The sequence below is a fragment of the Patagioenas fasciata genome, chromosome 9, assembly GCF_037038585.1.
Source record: "Patagioenas fasciata isolate bPatFas1 chromosome 9, bPatFas1.hap1, whole genome shotgun sequence".
Taxonomy (NCBI): domain Eukaryota; kingdom Metazoa; phylum Chordata; class Aves; order Columbiformes; family Columbidae; genus Patagioenas; species Patagioenas fasciata.
The window spans coordinates 16,109,371-16,122,824 of record NC_092528.1 but is presented as its reverse complement, the minus strand read 5'-3'; the positions used below and the strand labels follow the sequence as shown (position 1 = coordinate 16,122,824).

Genomic DNA, 13,454 nt, shown 5'->3' with positions numbered 1-13,454 from the left:
CAAAAATGTTGACCATCAGAGAGGAGCAGCAAGGAATGCCTAAGTCTGTGGTGTGAGGGTTATACAACTCTCTGTCATATACATCGATTTAGATATCTAGCAATTTTTATGGATGTTACATTACCTTCATGACTAAACTCAGTATACCTAGAGGGAGTGGTTAAACTTCTAGCTGGCTAACCAGTCATGGAGTAAGCATATATCTCCTTTTTAGCTGCCTTATTTCCCATTTCTGTCACTTCGAATCAGTTCAAAACTCAGCTGCAAATATTATCTCAGCTCTGACCACATTACAATCTTCTCTGTTTCCACAGTCTCCTTTTCATGGACTGAGCTCCCTGCCCCAATCCCTCACCCAGCCTTGCCTAGATGTGACCTGCTCCTTCCTCCAGCCTCACTGGGGACCTGGGGCTGCCCCTCCTCAGGGCTGCAGGCCAGGCCCTCCCTCCTGGCTGCCGACATGTGTGCTCACACGAAACCTGGGCCTCTGCAAAGCCCGTGCACACCTCAGCCTCTGCTCTTTGTTGTCTTCCATTGCCTCTGTGCACACAGGAAGGCTGTTGGCATGTCTTACCACCTGTATTGAAGACCACCTTCAAAGATCTGGGACATCCCAATAGCAGCAGCATCTTTCCACACAAATCCTCTTGGAAATTTAGCAAGCACAGATCCAGGTTATTCTACTGCTTTCTTCATCCAGCACTGTGGAAAGGAATTACAGGTATTACATCTGCTAAATTGCAGCATCCTCTTTCTGTTTAATCCTCAAAGCATCCTCTCTAATCCACAGCATTTATTTAAAGCCTTGGGAGTGGGACTGCCCTTCTTCGTATTTTGCAAGAACAGGGATGTTAAGTGCTTAATCAATAGGCTAAAATTAAGATACTAGGTTTGTATTCTGCCTTGCACACAGTAAAATTTCTGTTTGGTTCCTTCAGTCTTTGTTTCAGTCGGCTGTGCCTGAACACTAATACAAACTTACCTTCTCTTGCAAGAGGTGTATATGGGAAGAAGAACTTAAACCAAGAAGAGGAGCAGGCTCTTCTTAAAGCAATCCTTAGGAGATCAGTTATCATCTGTAGACATGATAATCTGTATGTCATCATCCAGTAGCACTAACAATGTGGTTTCTGTAAACATTTTTCTTGTGTTCTGTAAGAATACTGACTTAATCTTTCATTTCTTTTCTCACTCAAACAACTTTGGCCCAAATCCCACAAACACACAAGTATTGAGTTCATTACTGTGAGCTCTGCCACAGCCCTTTAAAGAGTATCTTTCACAGCCAGAGTGAAAAGGCTACTAAAATGGGTCAAGATCACCAACTGGTAAACAAAATGAAGCATTTAAAGTTTACTTTAGAATTTAAATAAAGAAGAAATTTTAAAGTAGCATTACTATTTCTCTAGCATTGGTGAAGCCGTACACGATTGCACAGACGGTGACACTGAGTTCATTCATGACCAGGACAAACACCCCCACTGTGCCACCTGAGGACAGGCGGCAGAGCGCTGCAGGGCGCCGCGGGCTTTGGGGCGACCTGGCTGACCAGGGTCCCTGCGTGCGCAAAGTACGGGGTGCCGAGGGTGCCCCCGAGGCTCAGGCTGCAGCACCGCCGCCCACCTCCCCCAGGGGACACCAGGGCTGGGCGCAGCCGGGCAGGGCTCCCAAGGGAAGAGCCAGCAGCGCCCACGGCTCCGCGGCCGAGCAGCGCCGCGCCCCACGGAGGGAGGGCGGGCGGCCCTGCCCGGCACGGCCCCTGCCCGGCACTGCCCTGCCCCGGGGGCGGAGGGCCGCGGAAGCCTTTGCCTCCTCCCCCGGCCAGAGCGCACACGGGAGGAGCAGGCGGCAGCCCGAGGAGCGGCTCCGCGGCCCCAGATCTGCCCAGCCGCCGCCGCCCGGAGATGCCGCCCGCCGCCCCGCGGCCGCCGCTGCCGCTGCTGCTGCCGCTGCTGCTGCTGGCGGCGGCGCGACCCGCGGCCCCGCCGCACAGGTACCGCGCCCCCCTCCGCGCCCGCGCAGCGCCCCTCCCCTTCGTCCCTCCGCGGGAGCGGTGCCCAGCGCACGTACGTGCGGTGCGCGGACACCTCGCTCTGCCCGGGCGGCACCCACGGGTGTTCTACAGCCCCTTAGTGCGTCCGGGGAGGGCAGGGACACGGGCTTTTTCTACGGAAACAGCCCCCAGATAACAGGTAACAGAGTATAACAGAACAGTGATACGCTACAATCCGATATGATCCGATATATTATATTATATTATATTATATTATATTATATTATATTATATTATATTATATTATATTATATTATATTATATTATATTATATTATATTATATTATATTATATTATATTATATTATATCCCAATAACTAAAGCTCGGCAGGGCTCCTGCCTCAGCACTAACGCTGTGGTTCTCAGGGGTTTGCCTGGGCTCCCCGCAGCGCGGGGCTGGAGCAGGGGCCCGCACCTGACCTTTGTAGCCCTGCACATCTCACACCGTCAACATCGAGATGTATGATGCATCACCAGGCTGGAGTAGCAGGACTTGCAGGCATCGGGGATTGTGTTCCTGTGGTATAGAAAACTTCCAAAGCAACTTACTTGATGAAAGTAGTTAAATTCAAAGCATTTCAGGGTGGAACAGATAGGAATGTAAAGTTATTTTTATTACTGTGCTATTTTAACTATTATACATGCTATAAAAAGTCATTACTAATGACTTTTAAATATTTTTCATTATAATAGCAATTTGCAATGATGTATGTATCACAGCACTGCATCTTCCATCTTATGAATTAAAGAAAGAAGGATAAATCTGTGTAAACCCAGAATTAAGGTCCAAGCAGTTCATTTGCTGTACACCTAAGTTTGCATGTTAAATTGCACATTCTGTGTCAGTAATTAAATTATGTAAGTAATGAAACATATGTTTAAAGTTAGCAATGCTTTTAAGTATTTTAGCTGTGTTTCTAAGACAGTCCATGTCTCTTTGCTATTATATAAAGAATAAATGAAATATATTTAAAATTTAAGCATTATTTTTCCTATTATCCTCAGGCCTACATTTGCATGTGGAGGAGTTGTATCTGGAGAGTCAGGGTTTATTGGGAGTGAAGGATTTCCTGGAGTCTACCCTCCAAACAGCAAATGTACTTGGAAAATCACAGTAAGAATTTTTACTATCACAAAATCAGTGCTGAAGACAATGAAGAACTATTTATTGTTAATGCCAGTGTTTTATATTGGATAACATATATGCAATAATGAACTCAGTAACTCAGAGCAGCTCAACTATCTCGAACTTTTTAGGGTTGCTGTAATATGATAATAGTGGCTGAAATAGAACTGACCTTGCCTAATGTCAGAAGCAAATTTTCATTGACTTCCATAGATACATCTCCAATTGTTTTAAATTAATCCACCTGAAAACAAACTTCTACCCTTTCAAGTCACTGCAGAAAGCAACAGTTAGATCAAATGGATTAAAGCTTTGAGGTGTACATAGCGAAAAGCAAAATTCATTGGCATGAACACGTAGAAAAAGTTTCAAACAAAAAACAAAAATTCAGGCAGGTTTGCCTGCAGTGTGCTAATAACAGTGTTCTGCCAGCCAGGACATCTGGAGCTTGTCATACAGCAAGCTGAGAAAGCAACAGGAAGGTGTTGTTACATTTATAAATGACCGTGCGAAAGCATGCAGAACGATTGATATTTTGATGCTGAAATGAGACTGTAGGGCAGAAACATCATCTTCATGGACAGCAAATGCCATTAAACAACTAGGACTAAACACTTCAGTGCTGGATGTGACCTTACCCACAGACTCAGAAGGGGTTTGAATGAATTATTACTTTTCCTCACATCACAGAAATTAAGCTGTCTACAATTGCTCACCAGATTTTCTCTCAATTTTTTAGGCACAGTTCACTAAGAACTCCTGTGATATTCAGACCTGGAATATGTACTTAAAAAAAAAAAAAGGCATTAAAAAAAATAAATTAGTCTGTGTGTTGACAGGATCACTGACGAGAACTTCAGTTCAAAGACTGCGTTACAGGCTAGGTGTTGGCAGCAGAATAGGATGTCACAGGATAATTGTCTCCTGCTACTATAGAGATGCTGACGCAAAGCAGGAGACATTGATCTGTTTACAGTGTTCAGTTAAAATGATTCTCGTACCAAACGAGTGATGTAATTTTAATCGTTTTGTCTGATGGACACCAGTGAAGCTATAACAGTTGCTTTCTGCACCTTTATGTTGCATTATTATTAAGGCCAAGTTAGAAGTTACCTTTAATTAGTGACTGACTTTTTTTCAGAAGAGTATGATGTGAAATACCATGTATGCTCATCAATAAACTTGCTTCCTGCGGTCAAGTGGCTGAGATTACAGCAATTAGCATGGCCCACTTTACGATCTGAAAAGCAGACACAAATTGCATTTGGAATCATACACACATGCCTTAAGTAAAAGAGAAAAAAACTCCAAAGTTAGTTTACCAGTATAACTCAGTATTAGATCTTCAGAAGTTCAAAATTGAATCTGGGGGTAAATAATAATTTTGATTGTAACAGCATAACATTTTTACCATTAAAAAAATTTGGATTACAAATGGAGCCAGCACTGAAGAAGCATTTACTCAAGCATCCCATGCATGTACCCTTCATCATATATTGGGGGTAAAGGGAGAAGAGAGCAATTGATTGTATTTAAAGAGTCCATACAGAGTGGTTTCATTGCAGACTTAATGGGGCTCTTGCCAACAAGATGTGAGTGTCCAGGTTAGCCTGAACATTGTGAAGAGTGTTACCACAAAGCCGTACCAGAGCTGTGTCCGTACTTGGACTTTATTGACTGTGGAAGGAACTCCGCTTCTGGCATTTCATGATCATCACAATTCCCACTTTTCTGCTGTTCTGCCATTTACTCCTGCTCTTCAACTGCTGCATTCCTGTTCCCTGGAGCTCTCCCAAAGCCAGAGAAGGGCTACACAACTGTAGTAGTCCAGGATTTCTTATGTCCCCAAGTCATTTAACCCCTGTTAGACAATATTGCTCACTAAGCTCACTAAGTTGATTTTTTCCCCCCCATCAACTGTGTAGAAGGCAAGGACTAAAATTTGCAAGACTAAGCCTGAACCCTCTTTAAAAAAAAGAGGATGATTTACCAGACTGAGGCAAAGTAGTACCCTAAAGGGTTTGGTTAGTGGGAATTTAAACAACAAAATACTTTCACCAGATACTGCTGAATAGCTTGCAATAACACTAAAAAGCCAGTTACACTCCCATGAAGAAATATGGTGTAGTTACTGTTAGGCTTCCTCATTTATCATCTAATCTTAGAAGGTGACTAAGACTTTTTGCCTGTCCATTTTAGCCAAGGGCTGTGAACACCTTCCTGAAAACACTCCGTCTAATGCAGGATCTGACAAGTCTGCAAGACACATTGATTCACTTTGTGTCTGGCTCACAAGAAGCATGAAGCTGTTGTTTTCTCAAATACAGGATCTCATCTCTAGAAGAAATCCACAGAGAGACAGAGTGACAGCTAATTCATTATTTAGAAGAAAATAACTTTAGAAAATGTTATGGGTGATACAGATAAAGCAATGTAGCATTTGGGTATCAGCTGAAATCTTTCCAACTGGTTTGCTAAAGCTAGAAGAGTCTCTCTAACTCAATTATGGTTCTGTTATGTCAAGGGACTGGGACTTTTTCAGCTGGCTAAAGAAAACAGCTTCTCTATTCTAAGAGCTCTAAGAAGTGTTCAGCACATGCTTGTGGTTATATTACAACTTTGGCAGACTACCCAGCAGCTTTTAGCTGGCTTTGCTAAGAAGTCATTTGTACAGCAATTTCCTTTCTTATAGTAATGTATATGGCTTTATCTAAAATATGTCATATACATTTACTTTTAATACTCTGTAATCCTTCCTGGCCATCACCTCACATAAATGTGTCATATAGTCCAATAATCTGGACTGTTGTCCTGTGTTTTTCTGGCAGACTGTGTAGTTCCCATAAAACTCCGATGACTTTATGTGCAATACTACTGAAGACCGTCAAGAGTTATGTAAGGTTGTATTTTTATAAGTTCAGGAGCTGTGTTCCAGCAGGTTTGCTGACAATAAGCAAGGTTTGAAAAATTTACTTATCAGGAGAATTGGGAATCTGCCCTGGGGTATTGAAGTATTTTAAATAATTTTCTCTACATTTTAGCATTCATTTTCCCCTGTCACCATGAAACTTAGAGAACAGGTCTTTATCCATGGTTGTATTGCCAGAAAAGAAATAGTTGAACAGAATCTAGTGCCTTTGTCAGGGAGAGCAAGCTAATATGATTTGTTTTTTTAAATTGTTCATTTGTGGCTGGAGAGGATGGAGCCAGGGAAGCAGCAAGTAGGCTGGAGTTGTGCTTCTTCCCAGGATGTAAAACCAAATAACTTTCACATTCATTCTCAGCAGAGAGAAATAACATGTTTGGCGTGCAAGCGGCTGAAGTATTTTCCAAGTCTACCTAGGACTGCTATGGCAAAACATATAATCAGCATTTTGGTATTAAACATATACCAAAATATATTAAACCCATGTACAGTATAGGTTTAAAAATTTGGCAAAATAGTTTCTTACTAAGCTGGCATCTAAGGGGTTTTCCCCATCAAAAAATTATTTTTGAAGCAAATAATCAAACCCAAGTAATTTTTTAAAGTATGACAGTTTGGGAATCCTCCTCAGAAACTGAAAGAGACACACTGATCAAGAGGGCTTTGTGTTTAGTCAGAACAACTACAGAAACACAGCTTAGCTACTTTAAATGTAAGTGAACTTTGATTAACATTATATTAAATACCTGCAAAAAATGCTAACAAAAAGACATCCAGGGACCTTATTTTGTGGTGGGTTGTATATATACAAGAGGTTAATAATGGACATGGATTATTTTAGGGAATTACGGTCTAGAAAAACTCCCTCTAAAAAATTCAGAGAGTGCTGTTTTCCTTTAGCCTTCAATAAGAGTAAGGCATCCTTCATATGAGGTTAGCATCATGATATCTGATCCTAAAGAAGTTCACAGAGTTAAGAAGGGAAGCAAAGGACAAGTATGGGTCAGTCACCCACTGTGTGACAAGGAGAGGCAGAAGCTAAAGTGCCTCTGTTGAAAGATACCAGCTGGGTGGATAAAACATAAAAATAAGGCACACCCTGCAGGGGAAGCATCACACTCTTCCTTTGACTCCTCTCCTTTTTTATTTTTCTTAAGAGCTGGAATTCCTTCCAATTCTCCCTCTGAGGTATCCCATCGTCTTACTGCATCAGGCTCGGATGTGGCTCAAAGTAAACACAACTGAGTCATACTGGCCTCTGCATTCTCCCCTGTGTTTCTCATGAAGCAATACTTTAAATGTTCTAGGATAAACATTGGCAGATTTTAGCACATAACTTTTCAACATTTAAAAAAGGGAAATTATGGAAATGAAAGAAAAGTATTGTTTTGCAAAGATGCCTGTATTTAGGGTGGGATTCCTTGGAAATAACTGCAAACTGGACCAGCTCCTGCCGGAATGTGGAATCACCATCCTCTGCCCTCCTAAATGTCATCTGCTCAGATCACAAAGTTTTAATTGATTTAACATGCTGGAACAAATTTGTTATTTTTGTGAATAGTGACAAATATTATTTTAATAGGCAATGACATTATTTTATAAAGTAATGGCAGTAAGTAGTGACTGTGATTAAGGGACCCAGTGCTCCCCAAATTGAGCTAAATGTGAGCAAGGATGATTCTGACAACTGAAGTCTGGAGTTGGCTCCTTGCTAAACATTCATGACCATGTAGCTCAGTTTCTCCTACACATTTTCTTACAGACTGTCATGAAACCAAACTGAGAAACTCAGTACATCTATGGGGAACAGTCTTGACCAAGATCAAGTAGACTGAACAAATAGAAGCTAGAGAGATTAAATACTATAATGAAATATAAATAGATAATGTAACTTAGTATAGTATAACACAATCAGTGGTGGAGGGTGGAGAAGGAAGTATGCAACACTGCACAGAATTACTTACACCATGAAACAGAAAACCCAGGACTTGAGTGAATGGTTGTCTGGCAATTTGGAGTTCGGCAGCTTTGCCAGCATCCTCTCCCTTTTCAGCGCGGGTCGGTCCCACGTCCTGGTTCCCCACGTCCCTTGGGGCAGAAAACTCAGGGCAAGGCTGAGTGCTGTGAGGCTGGCGCGAGCGGGGCAGCGCTGGCTCAACGCGCTCTCAGTGAGCACCCACCAGCGTCACCGAGGGGTAACCACTTGGCTAAATCTGAATGCATTTCTACAAGGACAGCAAAAAGACCTTTTCTTACCCCAGAACCAGCCACTTCTCACATTTCAACTTCCTTCTTCAAACTCAGGGAGGGAGTAGGTGACTTCAAAGAGGCAATTCAAGCTGAGAAAGGAGGGAAAAATCTCATAAGCACTGACAAAACTATTTAATCTAATATGATGGAGCAATTTCTGCTCGAATTTCACAAACAGTGGGAGGAAAAGGGGAAGCTTCTTAAAGATGTGTAAGTTGCAGCCAGGCTGCAAGACACTGTAAGCAGTGTTTTGTAGTGGAAAATGTTGAACAATCTTAACTGTAGGCATAGCAGCTCTGTCTATATTAAAACATGATAACTGACTTTACAGCAAGCATTTTTGAACTGATTTGTCTGGTCACATAAAGTTTGTAGTAAACCATAAATAACACTTAGGTCTTCTGACAGGAATACCAAATTCCTTTTAGCTCTTTTTCTGTTAAAATGACCATGTCTTAATGCTTCTTAGTGATTAAGACCAGAAGACAAGTGAATGCAATAATAAGAGACTTAGCTGTGAGAGCAGCAATTCAAAGAGTCATATTGCTTTCACAGAATATCTTACAGTGTGACCATGTGTCTGTATTGGCCTTATGCTGACTAAATATACATGTGGGTTATTTTCTAATACCATGTATAAGGTTTGCTCACTCCAGGAGTGTAAGTTTAACATCTGGCTTTAAAGTTTTCTGAAATATAGTCATTGTGCTTTGGAATTTCTGGATAAGATTAGATGAGTTTTGTGGTTTTGATGTAGTAGTAGTGGTGTACGTCAGCACAGGGGAATGGAATGCATTTTTGAGAGAACTTTGAACAAGAACTAAAGGCAAATACTGTGACGCCAGTGACAGGAGCTGCAGTGGGGCTGCTCAGCCAGCGGGTACGTGGACCCGGGCAGCTGGAAGCAGCTCATGCAAAAGTCTGTCCTGCCGCAGGGTCAGTATCAGTGCAGGACATGAAAGCAGCTGCATGATTGAGTAACCTAAACATGGCTACAGCACATTTTTCACAACATCTAGACCTGCTGCCTGTATAAGTATCTTCTCTGGGTTAAGTGGTCATTTCCATGTGTAGCACTTCCATCTATACCTGACAAGGCATTTTTAATTGTTGGAACTCACATAATGCAAACACTGTTTGACAACTTCGTATAAGAATAGTTTATCTCAAACTGGTGTTTTAAAATGAGTCACTGTTAAGGAAAGAAAAAAATCATGAACTCTTAAAGTGTCTTAAATACAGACTTATAGACATGCTATGTGTGCGTTATGTATTTAAAGCAGAAAATAATAGCAGTGTCTCAGTAAAACAGAACAGCTGCAGTTATTTTAATGGGTAACCACTCTACTGGGCTATGAATTGAATGCAGATAATTACACTCTGCCAGTCTAAGGTCTCTCTATACTTTAAAATACTGTTTCCCTTCTCCCTGTCCTGTTAACACAGCATTGAATGCTTTGTTAGAATAGTCTTCACTTCTCAGTATGCTGTTTATTTTCTTAAAAGCTTGCAACTCTATCCCAGGAAATGTTCTCCTCCTTCTAAACTATTATGCTCTCTTAACTTACATCCTTCTCAGTAGTCTTGCCTCTTTTGCAATGTCCACAAATGCAGACATGTAAGATTTGCCCTGACTTATGTTTCCTCAGATGTTTTGGAAAATGAAACTCTCTTCTGTATTGAGGACGCCCACTAATGGTTCTTTTGAACACTCTGTTTATAGTTTTACATATTCTTTCCAAATATAATTCTTTCGCTACAGCCTTCAAGCTAAATGTACCTACTCCAATAGCTAAATTTTAGGGTTGTACAGCAATAACCATAAAGTTTCCAATTTTATTTGTAAATGTAAGTCACATGTCAGTAAATTAAAAAAACCCCTTCAAACTATGAAATTTTATGGCACAAATCAGCAAGATAAGAGAGTCCATTTCATTTGTTCAAAATTGTAAATTGCTTGTTCCATATTTTTTTTCAACCATGTTAATCTCATCCTCCTCACCTTACTTGGTGACAGGGAGCTGCATGGCTGCTTGCATACTTTCAGCAGAAAATAAGAGAAACATGCCAAACTGAACTGGGTGGTGATGGTGAGACAGTACTCTGAATCAGGAAGAAAATAATGGCAACAGAGGTGGCCAGAGCTTTGTTCTTATGATTGGTCCAATATGATTTCCAAAACCACTCTGTCTGGACTATAGATGATAAAAAAAGGCTTACCTGGCAAGAAGTGAAGGATATGAAAATACTCGTGCAAATAGGGGGATCAGATAGATATGTAGTGTCAGTCACATTTCAAGATACATGTCTCCATCCCTCTCTCTCTGCAGGTCCCAGAAGGAAAAGTGGTGGTTCTTTCTTTTAGATATCTAGACCTGGAAAGTGACAACTTGTGCCGATATGATTTTGTGGATATATACAACGGCCATGCCAATGGACAACGCATCGGCAGGTTCTGTGGTACAGTGAAACCAGGTGCCCTCATATCCAACAGCAATAAAATGCTGGTGCAGATGACTTCAGATGCTAATACTGCTGGAAGCGGATTCATTGCGAAGTTTTCTGCAGCAGAACCCCATGAAAGAGGTAATTAACAGTTACATGTGCACTGAAGACAAATATGGCTGTACAACTCCGTGGAGAGCCACATTAATCCTCAAAAAGATGGGATGCCAGAGATATAAGGGATTGTGTGGTTCAACATATTCATTATCTTGCTTAGTAAATAGCCAAGTATAACTGTTTAACCACTGTAGTTAGTAAAGAAATAGTAAAGAAGAGGGCTAACATTCTAAGATTTGCAGAATAATTGCACCTAGCAGCAATGTGGCAATAACTAGCCAATAAAATGGCAGACAAAATTCCATATAGATAAATGTTGCAAATAATGGAAAAATACCCTAACTTTATGTACAGTACAATGGGCTCTGAATTGACTACTGCAGCTTAGGAATGAGATCTTATGTGTAAAATAGATAATTTATTAAAACATAGTTGAGCATCAATCCAGTGCTCCATAGTTATCAAAAAAGAAACAGAAACTTAACAATTTTTTAAAAAGGAATAAAGACCAAACAACAACAACAAATTATGCCACTATAAATCCATAAATGCATCTGCACCTTGAATACTGCGTGCCATTCTGATGTTCCCATCTCATGCTAGGATATAATAAAACTCTCAGAAGTGATCGGAGACACCAAATATGACAGAGTTAAGGAACATGTTCTACACAAAGATCAGCTGCACAGAATGGACCTCTTCATGCTGGAAAAGAGACGGGCAAGGGCAGTGTAGGAAAGGGCTCTAAAGTCATGACCAGTACAGAGGAGGTGAATGGGGACCACAGTTGCTGTCTCTTCGAAAACAAAAACAGATGAGCAAGTGGTGGCAAAGGAAAGGAGAGGGCGTTTTTTGTCTGAGCTATAAAGTGGTGAACATCTGTGCCAGGGGACATTGGGGACTGTTGATTTCTACACTGGTTTAAAAACAATTGGAAAAACACGTGAAAGAAAAATCTTTTAGGGATTATTAAACACAAAGGTTTCCCTTGTGCTTGGGAAGGCCATGGGCTGGGAGAAGCTGGGGGGTTGCAGGGAGGTGGTATCGCCCTGCTGAGAGACTCTTCTTCAAGGTTTTTGTGGTTAGCATGACACCAGCCTAGACAGGTTATATGGAAGATGCAATGCAGGTGGTGAGTAATACATTAGTCTTTTCAGTTCTATCCTTTTATTGATAACTTCTGGAAAGATACATTAAATGACTGTGATGTGATAATTTAATAAAGAAGGTTCATAATTATGTTATAAGTAAGAATTACATACCTGATGTAGCTTTGTAATTTGGGACTGGGAAGAGAGATATGGAGGAAAAAGCCCCTCTCGGTCGTGGGCTCTCCACAGAGCCTGTTCTGTAGGTCACCCACGTCCTTTTTCCGCTGTGGTCAGCACCGTGCATTGTACTTGCAGGGGATCAGTACTGTGGGGGACGACTGGAGAAGCCATCGGGGTCCTTCCAAACGCCCAACTGGCCAGAGCGAGACTACCCAGCTGGAGTTACCTGCTCCTGGCACATCGTCGCCCCGAAGAACCAGGTAAGGGGCTGCCATTGCCCGCTGGTGCGGCCCGGCTGCCATCACCTGCATGGACCGACACCGCATCAACAGCCCGCTCACACAGCACGCTGCCTGCCTTGCATCGAAACAATTAAAACACAATTTGGCTGAAATCTGAGTTGGGTTCGTGCAAGGAGCACAGGACACCTACCCTCCAGCAACAGCCGCCTTCCCCTGATCTGGTACCTGCCTCGCTCCAGTGACCCCTGTGCCTTCTCAGCATTGCGTGTCCTCTTCTGTGCATTGGTACTTTCCCCTAAATTTAACTTTTAAAAGCATCTGTGACTGGTGAGGCTTTTAAAACATTTTTTTTTTTAAGGTGATTTTGTTAATTAGCACAACATGATGCAAATTAAGTTAGGGCAGGTGATGATCTCAGGACCAAACACAATGATGACCAATTCTAGGTATAAGTCTAACAACATTTGAAGCATTTTCGGTGTTGCTGCAGTTTGTTATTGAGGTACACAGGCAGAACTGATTGAATTTATTTAAAGCAGAAATTATTTATTCTGCTTATGGTAAAGGGAATGTATTCAGATGTGTCCTGCACAGGGATTTTCAATGTGCATTTCATAAAGTTTGTTTTATTTCATATTCTGAAGGCTCCATCTCATAACATGCTTGCTTAATTAGCCAGATGCCCTCAGAGCATCTGTTACCACTTTGTTAAGACCTGAAGAGATGTGACGACAGATGAAGAGGGCTCATTTGCCACCGTTTGCCACACATGGCAAACACAAGTATGTTGCCTACGCTGTAGGGCTAATTGCAATTCTAGCTTTACATTTTCTGATCGTTGCCAAGCCATCTGCTCTGTACCTTGGCAGGAATTCTACAATGATTGAATGTTTTGGTCGACCAGTCATGTTTGGTAGGTTGCTTTTCTTAACCATGTCCAGCTTCTTAAATTCCTCTACATGTAAAGACAACTTTCCTCTTAATCTTCTGCTCATGACTGTAATCCTCCATATAAAAAAAGCTG

At 41.6% G+C, this 13,454-nt stretch overlaps 1 protein-coding gene across 2 annotated transcripts in view; it reads left to right on the top strand.

Annotated features, from left to right (window-relative positions):
* PCOLCE2 (procollagen C-endopeptidase enhancer 2) overlaps positions 1 to 13,454 on the top strand; it is a 53,407-nt gene that overhangs the window by 27,433 nt on the left and 12,520 nt on the right. Inside the window, exons 1-4 of one of the 2 annotated variants that reach the window (XM_065844776.2) lie at positions 1,837 to 1,993; positions 3,059 to 3,167; positions 10,686 to 10,941; positions 12,324 to 12,448. In XM_065844776.2, coding sequence (XP_065700848.1) covers positions 1,905 to 1,993; positions 3,059 to 3,167; positions 10,686 to 10,941; positions 12,324 to 12,448 — 579 coding nt within the window. In that variant the 5' untranslated portion in view covers positions 1,837 to 1,904. Of the gene's footprint in view, positions 1 to 1,836; positions 1,994 to 3,058; positions 3,168 to 10,685; positions 10,942 to 12,323; positions 12,449 to 13,454 lie in introns of those variants that run through there. The other variant, XM_071812526.1, reaches the window with a different exon arrangement.